Below are 13838 nucleotides of genomic sequence, written 5' to 3'. Positions count from 1 at the left end.
GCTTGCTCTTGTGAACAAGCGGTTTGGAACATTCAGGAGCAAGTACCAGCTCAGACTGTTTTTTCGGCTGCATGGTACTATCCCAAATATTCTTCAGTGACAGTAGAGGGCATGGGTGAAAATCAGCGTGACTAGCTCCTAGCAGTAACCATGGGCCAGGCTCAGGGATCTGCTATTGGCACAAACAATACTGGCACAAATCACAGTTTTCAAAGGAGTATTCCAAACAGGAGGACAAATTTCAGCTAAATTACCGTCATGCTGATGTTTTCTGGTGTCTTACCAGCAAAGCAAAATCCATGGTGGTTCCCTAAGCAGAATTTGTCAGATAGGAGTTCTAGGCTGAATTTTAGGCTGAGATGATGACAGCTTCTTATCCTTCCTGTATTTCCATATCTCCCATATGGTCAGTGCCACTACTTCCTTCCCTTGACTCACAGCTTCCTTTTGGGAAACTGCCTTGTACTAAAAAGAAGCAAAGATTTATCAGTGAAAGATGGTGAAGCAGGTGAGAAGGAAGCTATTAAAAATACCCCTTCCATGCCAGGCAGCATGTAATTATGTTTATTTATGTGCTTGTGTGTGAAGAATATATATATAAGAGAATGCTACTCAGTTAACTCAGTTAACAGTCAGATATAGATGATTAAATTTGACTGATTTGTCATTCACAGTTTATATAGCTTTCCTTCCAGTTGCCTACATATATTTTTTCTGACTATTTTCTCTCCTTTAGTGCTCCTCCTCTTTCATGCTGTGTCCTGGCCTCAGGGACCATCCCTTTGGCTGTTCTGCACTCACCCAGTATTGGTCCCTTAATCCTCTTCACTTTGCCTTTGATCCTGCTGTTCTACCTATTTCCCCCCCACCGCTCTGCTTGCCACCAGTCACAGTTTCAGAAATGGTCTCTATTTTCTCTTTCAAAGTGCTGAGGTTCATTAGACCTTACAGCACTTGCCTGCAAGTTGTGCAGACACCAACTTCTGGTAAGAAAGTTGACAAGTTAACCATAAATCTCACACGTCGTTACTACTATATCCTCCACCCAAGCCCTGAGCATTTTTGGGGGAGGGTGTTTATTTCATCTTTTTTAGTGCCACAGGCAGGGAGTCACATCATTAATCTACCTCCATTTTCTTAGAATACACTCCTCACAAATCTGCTGTGGTTGAAAGGTGAGATAAAAGCTAGGCAGAAAACTAAGGATGCTTTTCACTTACTTTCCCTGATGACCAGCCACTGATGCTTTGAGTCATGAAGCATGAAAAGGGGAGCAGCTAATGGTAGCGAGAAAGACAGGGCTTCACCAGGAAAATATCTGGAAGTGCTGAAGGAACAAGCTTGGTGTGATGGCAAGTGACAGGAAAAAAGGAGGGAGAAGAAAAAAAAAGTAGAAAAAACAGGCAAGGAGCATGATCCACAGAGAAACCAGGAGAATCCATGAATGCAGGAGGCAAGAAAGAGCACATTGCCAATGGAAATGAACCAGTAGTGACACAGATAGTTCAGGATGCAGTAAAAAGTATGGTGAGCAAGGCAGCAAAGGGTGAAGAACATAGTGGAGTTCAATCTGTGGTCCTAGGGCTATATACAGCCTGCCAGGAGCATTCAGATGACCTCAGGCCTGTTTCCTGCCACCCTTTTTCCCAAGCACAGCTGAGTTAGTAGGCAGTACCAGCGCTCCAGGAAAGCTCCAAGTATGTCATGCACATGCCCTGTCCACATTCAATAGGACCATGCACAATACAGAGACAGACAGACATTACGAGGCTTCTCAAATTCTGCATTGCAGCAGCATCTGATCTTGTTTTGGGGTTTTGTTTTGTTCTTTAAACTACAGCTCCTTTGACTTCACACAGTGTTAGCCATTTATCATTTACAAAATCCATTTCCTTATTCAGGAACAGTCTTGCAGGTTTGGATCAATTAAGGTCAATAAGACCCTTTCTACTGAATTAATGGAGCTCTAAATGTTTTAATTTTATATGCTAGCAAATGATCATTAGTGGAAGAACCAGGACACCATGCACTGTTGCAAACCTGACAGCTACCAACGAGTTCTGAACTAAGCTCTTAAGTATCTCTAGCTAATACTTCTTTTCACTGTATGAATTTAAGAAGAGCAAATCCTAAGATTTGGTAGCAGCTCCAGTCCAAATTATAGGGTCTCCTACTGTCTCAAACAAGAATAAGAACATCCTCTTCTCTTGAAAGAAATACAGCACCTCAGACTTGACTGATAATTGTGCTGCTACTATTTGAGATTCCCTAGTCAGAGCAGGAGAATGTAGACCCAGAACAACCCTTCATCAACATAGAGAGGACTGTAGAAACTGGGGAGTTTCATGAGATCTCAGCAATTCTCCAAAGGTTTGCATTGCTCTGTACAAACAGTATTTCTCCTACCTCCATTCTGTGCTGGTTTTCTCATTCCCTCTAGGGAACAATATTCCAGAGTTCAGAAAGACAGTTCAGGGAGCTGCCCTGGTTGAACCACCAGCGGCTCAGTGACCTCAGTAATTAAGTCACGTGTGAAGATAAAACTGAGGTCTCAAATGCATTTGAGTGCTTTTGCAAGTGTTACCTCAGGTCTCAAGTGTATGCCATCATCATTTCACTTGAGGCATGGGAAGGTATTTGAGCACACTTTCTGCCACTCCATTGTTTTGACAAAAGTATGAGTGGAAGGAAGCTGTGCTGATGGAGCTCTGCTTCGGTCTCTGCTGGTAGCCCTCAGGAGAATATGGTGGTCCTTGGTTTTCATTCAGCAGATGAGACTGGCCTTTTACTTCATTAGAGCTTGGCCATGAGTGGGTAATGAAAATTCTCCTAAACCATACTCATGATTGCCATTTTGAAAATCCTTGTCTACCCAAATTCTGTATTGGTTTCACAATCAATCAGTATTGTTATTCAAATTCTGTAATTGCCCACTCCTTGCCCTGAACACAACTAACTCAGAACTTCATTAATGCCATTTTAAAGCACTGTGATTTTGCTGATATTGCTGGCACAAGATCCAGCCCCAGGCTCTTAAAAAGGAGCCCTTCCAACAGCAAGTGACTGATGACAGGATAGAAGGAAATGAGTAAGAAACTGAGAGAGGAGGTGGAAGGGCTGAGAACATGATGAAAAGGTAGAAAATCAGTGTCTCTCTGCCCAAGTCAGGCTGCACTGGCACTGACTTCAGCATGTGGGTCACAGAATATATTTAACTGCTACATGGCACAAGTGCTTCTCCATAGATAAATGGTAATTTTAGGTATTATTTCTCATTTATTATCCTTACAGGAAATCAAGGCAGATGGCTTCCATTTCTATACAACAGCAGAGATCCTTGGCAGCTGTACATTGGAGAAAATACACAGATTTTCACAAACTCTTGTCAGTTTACTCTAGTTGAAGATTTAGCCCAACATTAGAAATTCAGAAATCACGAAGCAGCTTGGGAAAAAACAAACCACCAAACAAGTAGAGAGTAATTTTCCGTTGTAATATTACGTATACAAGACTGAACTTGATGGGAAATTTAACTCCCAACTGCTGAAATTGCCTTCTGTATATGACTTAAGGACTTTGCTCTTGCTCATGTACAGCAAATCATACTGATTTGTACTTTCTGCCACCTTTAATGTCAGTGGAACTATTGGCCAACTGATTGTGTGAGCAGTGTAGTACCAAGTTGCATTGTCCAACTTCATGACTGGCACAGTCAAAATTATGCCTGTTTTCAAAGAAAGGAGAGATGCCTACATAAGCAACTCGCCCAGAAAGCCGAGGTGATCTGGGCATTCATCTCCAGTGGGGAGCTGTTGAAAATTTCCCGCTGTAATGAAAAGGGGGGGAAAAAAAGGAGGGGGGAAAAAAAGGGAGGAAAAAAGATAAGCCTAAATTTGCTACACCTGCAATCACTTACTGTGACTAAAAACAGTAACATATGTTGCTGTTCTTAAATAGGTAAGCAAAAACCTTCCTTTTCCACTTCGCAGCCCCTCAGTCTGGGCTGCTTGTTTTGGACCATGTAATATTCCCCATCGCAGATGGTTGATTCGAAGTGGGACAAAAATCCCTGTTCTGAGAGTGTAGAGTGTTTTTAAACTTGAATGAAAATATATTGAAACTATTTAAATATTTGATTTTAGGTTTAGCAGGGACTGCTTCTCACTCTTCACATCTAGGACTGGCTGAGGGGACATGTAAAGGACACACCGCGTCTCAATTCACACATCCTATCTAAGGCACACCACAAAATGAGAAGCAGAGGGCAGGTTTCACCAAACTTTGCAGCACCTCGATTCAGAAAGTGTTCCAGCAAAAATAATGGAAAGGAGAAACAAGGGCCTGGCCTTAGGCTCAGCATTGGCCATATTCCAGTGAAAAGTGGGAATTACCTCATCTCTACTGGCTGTTGCCATTGCACTTAGTTAGAAATTGAGGACAGTGTGGCAATTTTAAGCATGACATTGATTGCTTTTCACAAAGGAAAACCTAAGAGCTTCCATGCAGAGACAATGCAGAAGGGATGACATTAAAGGAACTGCAGCTGCAAAGAAGAAAATACCTCTGCCTGTATGAAACTTTATACACCTAAACTGTTAGACTGAGAAAAATAAAATAGGGCAGGGAGACATCTGTTTTCTGACCTGTCCCAGCTTGCTGATGGTCTTGACAGTTCATACAGAGCCCTAATTATCACTTCAGTCAGTTTAATCTGCAATGACTCCACAGGCTTCTGATTGACCATGAGAGAACAGTACCTGAATGTCCCTCGTCAAGCTGCTGGGATTTAGGAGCACTGAACTGTGGCTCAGTGCGAGTACATGACATGTTACAGATGATGGCTGGCCAAATAATATTAATTATTTCAGGCTTTTACTAGAAGCAAATAGAGGATCATATTGGGAGGAAACTTGCCAGCATCCCAAACTGCTACCCATTCATTTCACAGTTGTGGGGCTCTCATACTTCACCATCAACCTGCACAACCTTCTGCCAGGAAGCCTGAAGACAAAATTTATGTTTGAGTAATGTAAAAAGTAAAGAAATAGGCATTTTCTGCTCTAGTTCCATATGACTTAGTTATGGGGATTTAGAGAGTGAACAAAGCATTTCCTTTATTTAAAGGGGTCACTTTAGAGTACCTAGAAATCCTCTCACACAACTCTAGTTGTCAAAAGATATCAATTCTCTGAGATCTCAAGGCTTCCTAAGTAGTAAATGTAAAGAGGTGGGCATCTTGAGAGCATGCTTCATTCTTTGTTAAGACTGGTATCTATGTCCACCTTCTGGAGCTACCTATCTTTTCCCCTTACCTGCAGGGAGGCCTAGACAGACAGTCAAAGCTTGGGGCATATATTACAGGTGAAGAAACTGAGATGAAGTGAATCCCCTGCTTTACGTATGCATATAAAGAGTAATCAGAATGTATGATCAGGTCCTATGTCATATACCATCACCAGAAGGCTATCTGTCACAGGCTATTTCTTTTATCTACCTCCTTCTCTGATATATATTGTATTTTCCTGCACACCTGCACATAAATAGATACCCATATGCCTACTGCATTAAGAATTGGACAGTCTGTGATTCAAAGTGGAAATGGCATAAAATGAATCTGCTATTAATTCCATAGATTTTTAGGCAATAGACTGGTACAACTGCATGAGGTTTTATTACCATAATACTCTAAGATTATTCACTGAGTTTAAGCAACTTCAGTATAAGCCCACAGCAGTTCATGACTTTTGAGACATCAGATTAAGTTTCATCTCAATATTAAATTCGGTTACGTCACCTGCAGCCAATGCCACTAGTAAGCAAAGATATTCCAAGTAGTAATTTATCATCAGCCTGGGACCCTTAAAAGGCTTATGTGAATAAGTATGATTTAAGGAAAAAAAAAAAACCCTCCCAATTTGAAAATAATGTTGAAACAGGAAATTAAATGGAAAGATTGATTGACATGTTCTTAGCTGAGGATAAAGGCATCACAGCTCTCCCCCCTAAATTCTCTGCATGCAAACCTCCTGATTACAGGTCTGTGCCAAGTGGTTGCAGGCAGCAAACTGCACAAAGTATCTCCTCTCTCTTGCCAGGCTAATTTTGAGGGCAGTAAATGAAATAGCTATAGCCAAGTCACATTATTAGTTTTGTATGCATGCAAATTGCAAACAGATTGAAAGCGGGGAACACAAACGACTCTGTTTCTGAAGTCACATATCCAGTTGCATTGCATATGTCTCTGAAAGGTGTGTTGTTAAGATGCCTAAGCCAATAGTTTTGGGTTCACAGTAATTGCATACTATTTATTTACAAATCTTCCCCAGCAGTATGTGCCTGTTACCTAAAGCGATGGAGCAGGTCCCGGTCATATGTCTGTCTCTAAACCTGGGCCAACAGTACATGACATAGCACCCACTGTGGCCTCTGCTCTGTCACTTTGCAATGCGATTCTATGTAGTTTTACTTGAATAACATAAAATAACATATATAATGTTATTTATGTTATTTTCCACGTGAAGAACTCCTGTAAACCTTGCCGTTTTGAAACTCAGTGAGGCAGGCGTCTTAGACAAGCTGAAAAACAAATGGTGGTACGATAAAGGTGAATGTGGACCCAAGGACTCTGGAAGTAAGGTCAGTCGCTGCAGTTCGGGACCTACTATCGTGTTCACAAAGCAGTAAAGGAAGCGATGAACAAAATTACTTATAAATAAAATAAGCAGCCGTAGACACAGAGCAAGTCGGCTTCACCCCATCGCGCTGGGGGTCACACTTTAATTTAAAGAAGCACTATTGCTTTTTAAGGCCTTCTGCGATACAAATCCCCAAACACCATCCTACGTATCCAAGGCATCTGCTGAAGACTTGCGGTGCAGGGTTTTTGTTTTCAGGAGGCAGGCTGGGTTAGTTGTTTCCTTCCTGCCTAGCTGGGGAGGGACTTTTACTTAGGAAATGTCCCTTCGTGCCTTCTCCTTTTGGAGCTGGCCTCCCTCAGCAGTTTGCTGAAAAGGAGAAATGCTAGTGGGGAGGATTGCCTTTCATCGCTGCCCGGGGTGGCCGTGCCTGGCTGCCTTTGGGAAGGTCTCTGGTTCCTTGGGAACCAAAGAAGACTTAACTTGAGCTTTGAAGTGAAAGGCTTCCATAATTAATGGATTTCTACAGCTTTCAGTGTTTACCCTAGTCCATTCCCAAACAATAATCTTGACAGCTGCAGTGAGCAGAGCCTTCTCAATTTCTCTCTGTTTGGTTACAAACACAGAAGCGGATATTTTCTGGTGGCTGGGAAGCACCACAGTCAGTGCCAGCCCTGCATTCAGCAAAGCTGAAATTTCTTCACAGTAGCTGTCTCTGTGCCAGGCTGTGCTGTCCTGAACTAAAAATTATGATGGGCAGCAACTGTCTGCCGCTGGCATGTCCTGAGAGTTACCCTGATGGATGGATAGCAGGTAAAATTAGCCTGGGAAACAAAGTTCCAACACATTTTCATTATTCTTGGCAAGTGCTTTGGAGAAAGGAGTGAACATCAGTTAATATGATGGCAGGACACCTATACAGGACAGATGAGAGAGTCTCAACCCACCCACATTACGTCAGGTCAGGTCCTTTTCTGTCCTGCCTCCTCCTTTGCAAGCACCATGCTAGCAGTTACCAAAGGAGGAATACAGCAGTCACCTCCAAGTTACTCAGTCCTTTTAGCCAGCTAAAAAGAGAGACAAAGCAGATCTCAGCTATCAGCCCCAAACACCTCTGCACACCCCTGGGAAATGTTGCTGTGCTGATCTACTGATGACACAACAAATAGTGCCTCTTTAAATTAAACATCCAAACATTTTGCATTCTTTGTAAGTTACAATTTCATAGAGATTACAATGGGAAGTTAAATGCTCGCCTTCCTTTAGGTAAAGATTATACAGTCTGCGTAAGAATAAAGCTTTATAAGTACCTTAAGGCGCACGATGTAGCATATGGAAGTCAATCCTGAGAGAGTTCCTTGAGAACTGTGCTAAAAATGCACATGGCTTTCAAACTAAAAAAAAAGATACCATTTATAAGTAAGCAGTGAAGTATAGAGAAATGTAGAACAGTTATTTACTACAGTGTGTCCAAGAAGGTGATCATTTCTAACACGATGTGTGTTCCATAATTTGCTAAAGAAAGTTCTCACTGTTGTCTGAATTATGAGTAATGTAAGATTTCATAAACTGCTATTTCAAATTACACTGTTGCTGAGCCTTAGTAGCCCCTGGGCATGTTCCAGAGCTGTTATCTATAATAAAATAGAAGCAAAAGACAATAACTGGTAAGAGGCAAATACATCATAATGTGTATGGAACAGAGTACACTTTCAAAGGAAGTGTTTGTTCAAAGGAAATAACTTAAGCCTCACGTGTTATTTTCAGCTGTCACTTAAGTATCAGAAACTCAGCCTGGCTCGTTTAAATTAACAGCAACGCCTACCACAAGTGCAGTTCCTGGTTTTGTAAAGATCAAGCAGAGTTTTGGCTAATACAAATGGATCTCTGGAGTCCAAGGCTTTTAAAGAGCTTTACATAAATGCAGTTTTATATCAATACTGAAAAGAGCTAGATGTGCCGTTGCTTAATTCTCCACTTAATGGAGCAAATGCATTGCAGTAAGCAAGCAATGACATCCTGGTACGTTGGCAACATATTTATAGCAGTTTTTATGCCGACCAAGAAAAAAGAGCACTTACAATATATTTTATAGATCCAGATAGGTCACATTTTGCAAGAATTAGGTCATTTTAGCTAAGCTTTGTTACTTATTTCTGTTTCCAATGTTCTGATGTGTAGTTTGTGTTCCTGGGTGTCTGTTTTCCAGAATTAACTGTGTCGCTTCTGTTTCCCCAGGACAAGACGAGTGCCTTGAGTCTCAGCAACGTTGCTGGAGTCTTCTACATTCTGGTTGGAGGCTTGGGCTTGGCAATGCTGGTGGCTTTGATAGAGTTCTGTTACAAGTCCAGGGCAGAGGCGAAACGAATGAAGGTGGCAAAGAGTGCACAGACTTTTAACCCAACTTCCTCGCAGAATACCCAGAATTTAGCAACTTATAGAGAAGGTTACAACGTATATGGAACCGAAAGTATTAAAATTTAGGGGTAGGACTTAGGGCCTACTACAGTGAGTGGGTGATGCATCTTGTAATGCAGTGTTGTGACATGTCTGTCTAGTGGTGCTTGCTTCTGAACAGAGCTTTATATTTTGGAAAACTTCAGTGCAAAGTGGTTCAGTTCTTTTGGCTGCAGATGTACAGTACACTATTCTATGTTGCTAATAGACATCTGCATTGCAAGGAATTTTTAACGTGCAAAACGCATTTTTAACAACTTAACGTTGTTGAATCAGTTGGGAGATTGCAACTACTTGAAATTGCAAAAGATATATTCAGAGGGCCAGTGTTTAATTACTTGATTGGCCAGTCTGTTTGCCTGCAGATTTGCACTGTACTAGTGACAAAGTGCAAGTCTTCCTTGTTTGATGTTGGCCCTATCTGGACTTTGTTACAATCAAGATTTAGGATAGGCAATGTCACTGAACCAAACTTAACCTAATGGAAGACAAGGCACTGTTACAAGAAGTCTAAATGTTGTTTTACCTTCTCTCCCTCCTCCCTACCCTATTCCCTCACCCTCTGTTTGTTTTATGCTAATTGTGTGGCATTTTTTTTTCACAATATTCTACTTCAGGTCAACCTTTGCCCACTATAGTAACCACAAAAAGTCACTAACCAGTGAAGACACCTTGATTTTCATCCTCAGCTTTCAGTAATGTACCCCCTTACCTAGCTCAGGACTATTGGATCTTAGATGTTCATGCAGTGATTTTGGAGACTGAATCACTGACCTTGCATAGTTACCCTGGGCAGGCATGCAGGGATGTTTTACTTGTTCTCATCCATGCAGTGAGTATCTTGCCAACCAATCATTAGACAAATCAGCTCTCTGACCTTTCCAAACGGCACATAGCAGCAAATTTTGCTTCTAGGTATAACTTTTACGTAGCTCCCAATATGTGCTGGCTGCTATATAAATGAAGGAGCAGCTAGGACCCTGCCCTTTCCTGTTACCTGGAGCTTTCTTGCCCGCACAAATCGCAAGCCACATCTCCGTTGTTGACAAAAAGCCTGAGCTGCATTTCCCTGAAACCACTGAGCCATCCCTGTAGTGGAAGCAAGAAACAAAAACAAAAATAGGGAAAGGAGACAAACATTACAGATTAATATGTTGCCACCTAGAAAACGTTGTGGAGGAAACAACTGGAGGTGCAATCACTATTTTTTATTTATTATTTATATAGCGCTGGAGTAGACGGCGCTGTACAATAGGCGAAGTGTGCCAAACACATAACAGGTCCCTGTCCCGAGGAGCTTACAGTCTAAAGGCACAGCCGGTACAGTACCGAACCATACAGTACAGAGCAGACACAGAGTGAGCAGAGAATGGTGTTTGAGCATGGTAGCTGGAGCGCTGCAAGGAATAGGTGGGTTCTCGGGGGGGCAAGGGAGGGGGGGTTGGTGTACGCTGGCTGGGAAACTGTCCCAAACATACTGTCACTGTGTAGCTTTCATTTGTGCCCTCTTGTACGAGAAGTCATGACCCTGGGTATATTTTAATTGTGATAGAGCTGCCTAATTTCTCCATGTTGGAAAAGGGAAAGGGAAAGGGAAAGGGAAAGGGGAAAGGGAAAGGGAAAGGGAAAGGGAAAGGGAAAGGGAAAGGGAAAGGGAAAGGGAAAGGGAAAGGGAAAGGGAAAGGAGGGAAAAGGGAAAGGGAAAGGGAAAGGGAAAGGGAAAGGGAAAGGAAAGGGAAAGGAAAGGAAAGGAAAGGAAAGGAAAGGAAAGGAAAGGAAAGGAAAGGAAAGGAAAGGAAAGGAAAGGAAAGGAAAGGAAAGGAAAGGAAAGGAAAGGAAAGGAAAGGAAAGGAAAGGAAAGGAAAGGAAAGGAAAGGAAAGGAAAGGAAAGGAAAGGAAAGGAAAGGAAAGGAAAGGAAAGGAAAGGAAAGGAAAGGAAAGGAAAGGAAAGGAAAGGAAAGGAAAGGAAAAGGAAAGGAAAGGAAAGGAGGGGAGGGGAAGGGGAAAGAAAAATGAGAAAATAAAAATAGAAAAAAAAAGAGAAAAAAGAAAAAAGAAAAAAGAAAAGAAAAGGAAAAGAAAAGAAAAGAAAAGAAAAGAAAAGAAAAGAAAAGAAAAGAAAAGAAAAGAAAAGAAAAAGAAAAGAAAAGAAAAGAAAAGAAAAGAAAAAGAAAGAAAAGAAAAGAAAAGAGGAAAGGAAAGGAAAGGAAAAGAAAAGAAAAGAAAAGAAAAGAAAAGAAAAGAAAGAAAAGAAAAGAAAAGAAAAGAAAAGAAAAGAAAAGAAAAGAAAAGAAAAGAAAAGAAAAGAAAAGAAAAGAAAAGAAAAGAAAAGAAAAGAGAAAAGAGAAGAGACAAAAGAAAAGAAAAGTCTTAGCTGTGAACTTTGTTCACAAGAGACAATGTGAAGGGTAGTAGTGTCAGGAGTGAAACTCCAAGCGTATAGGCCAGTGTCCGTTACTGTGAACTGAGATACAGGAATTCCAGCTGCTAATATTAACCTCCCAAGTTATGATCTACTACTGTCAGTAATAAGAACCTTTAAAAGCAATAATCCTATGCAAATGATGAGATCTTTTTTCCCTTTAAATTCCTTAGTGATGTGTCAACAATTAATAGTATCCCCAGGAAGTTATAGAAAACCTATTCCTTATCAAGATTATAGATTGTAATGCAGCCAAACCACATTCTTAAAGAAAGCAACCAAAAATATCAAGGTTTTCATTCCAATGACCCAAACTGGCTTAGCAGGCTAAGCATGGCATGACCTGACAATCTCCTAAGTGCCATCCACCTCTGTGATTCCAGTGTGACAAACACTGTGATTATACTTCTAGAATTCATTTTAGCTGTACTGTTTTCTTGAAACAAAAATTAGGGCTGACTGAGTTTGCTTGATTAAGGAAAGCTCCTAAGTTCCCTCCTCTAAAGTTCAGGGGGTTGTGGGACTTTTTGCAACGTGGAGATTCATTCTTAAAGGGGGAGGGGAAAAAAATTATGTATAAAAAATGCCCACTCTGATTTTGATTTTTATTGAGAGTGTGTGGATTAGCCAACCCTCCTGGTAATTCCTTATAAACCACTATGAGGTGCAGGCACTTAAATATTCACAAAATAAATCAAAATGAAAAAGAAAAAAAAAAAACAGGAAATCCCTAGGATTTCAAGCAACTATTTATAGACTTCTGAAAGTCTTCATTCTACTTATTTGCCTGAGAAATGTCAGGATGTGAACTTCTTATCAAAACACTTCTAATATTTATCTGGAAGACTGCCACAGTAGTCATCTTTTCCTGGTGAGGGTCACCTGTGTGCCATGCTCTGTACGGGGTGACTATGCCATCTGTTTGTACACGTGCTAGTCATAAAGCCCTGTTAGCTGGCAGCAGTACAGAGCCCACAACACTGGTTACATGTATTTCTGCAGAAATATGCCTGTCTTGTAACTTTCACAACCTTTGATACGTTTATTTATCCAAGGAGTAAAGGGGTCGTACTTGAACTAAAACTCACTAATATGGAAAGATGGTTTGTGGTTCTAACCCCGCATGAGTAACCAACAGGCTGACTTTTTAAGCTAACATCAAAGAATTTAATAGTGTGTGGTGTAAACTAATATAAACCCTCTTAAATAATCCACTTGACAATTGATATTCATGACCATGTTTTTTTAACGTAGCTTAATCCAGTCAAAAATTAGTTGTCTCAATGAAATGCTGCCTGCAAGGCAGTAGGACTGGTCTGCATATGTGGACCTAGTCTATATGGTAACAGGACTAGTCTGTATGATAAAGGACTAGTCTGTATGATAAAGGACTAGCCTGTATGATAAAGGACTAGTTCCTGTATGTGTGGGATAATGACATTCAGAAGGGATGACAGCCTCTTGCATCTCCTGAAGGCAAGAAAGGACGTTTGCTTCAAGGAGGGAACAATCCCTTTGCTTTCCCCTGTAGAGCAGCAGTTTCCCAGTTGTTTTTCTAACAGTAGTAAGCCCTTAGTACACTAATGAGCTGATGCCCTGAGAATAGTGTGGACCCCAATAGCCTTCTCTCCAGTTGCTCTAGGGAAAAGCCCTCCTGAGTTCCTCACCCCAAACCTGCAGACTTTCAAAGAGATTGACCCAGTATCCAGCCAGCCACCACCCCCTTCCTCTCCATGGGCTTCTCAGTGGGCCATGAAGCGTATGAACCAGCTTCTAGTTTTGGCTTCATTCTCTTGCTCTCCCCATCCCATGCTGCTGTTTATAATTAAATAAAACAATTTAGAAAAATACTTGATAGATAGATAGATAGATAGATAGATAGATAGATAGATAGATAGATAGATAGATAGATAGATAGGAGCTTCTACCAGATGGCTCAGTAAATGTGCAATACATTTATTTGGACTTGTGTACTTCCAGTTCCATAGTCACGATAGCAAAACCCATTAGAAGTTTAGTTTTCCTCAAACATTTGTGCCAAAGGCACCTTCCATGTGACCCAGGTACCAGAGAAACCTGAACAACACAAGAATCCACAAAGGTCAGACTATTTATATTCTATAGACTGAGGATATCAATTTCCCTTTCACTGATAGGAACAGGGCAGTCAGTGTTTTCACCTGATTAATTCCAAACTAGTTTAATCAAAACTAATGGCCTTATTTGAAAATACCTGGTCACTACTAACTGCACAGAGTTAACTGATCACTAACTGCACAGAGTTAACTGATCACTTACTGCACAGAGTTAACTGATCACTAACT

At 41.0% G+C, this 13838-nt stretch overlaps 1 protein-coding gene across 7 annotated transcripts in view; it reads left to right on the top strand.

The window, feature by feature from the left end:
* Positions 1 to 13838, top strand: part of GRIA4 (glutamate ionotropic receptor AMPA type subunit 4) — a 285058-nt gene that overhangs the window by 265656 nt on the left and 5564 nt on the right. For 2 of the 7 annotated variants that reach the window (XM_068144910.1, XM_068144946.1), the window contains exon 15: positions 8874 to 9008. In XM_068144910.1, the coding sequence (XP_068001011.1) occupies positions 8874 to 9008 (135 nt within the window). Of the gene's footprint in view, positions 1 to 6521; positions 6637 to 8873; positions 9122 to 13838 lie in introns of those variants that run through there. The other 5 variants (XM_068144917.1, XM_068144929.1, XM_068144937.1 and 2 more) reach the window with 5 other exon arrangements.

The sequence above is a fragment of the Melanerpes formicivorus genome, unplaced genomic scaffold, assembly GCF_026170545.1.
Source record: "Melanerpes formicivorus ecotype bairdi unplaced genomic scaffold, bMelFor1.0.p_v2 SCAF_1, whole genome shotgun sequence".
In the NCBI taxonomy this organism is placed as follows: Eukaryota; Metazoa; Chordata; class Aves; order Piciformes; family Picidae; genus Melanerpes; species Melanerpes formicivorus.
The sequence above is the reverse complement of the archived record's forward strand: the minus strand, read 5'-3'. Positions and strand labels throughout refer to the sequence as shown.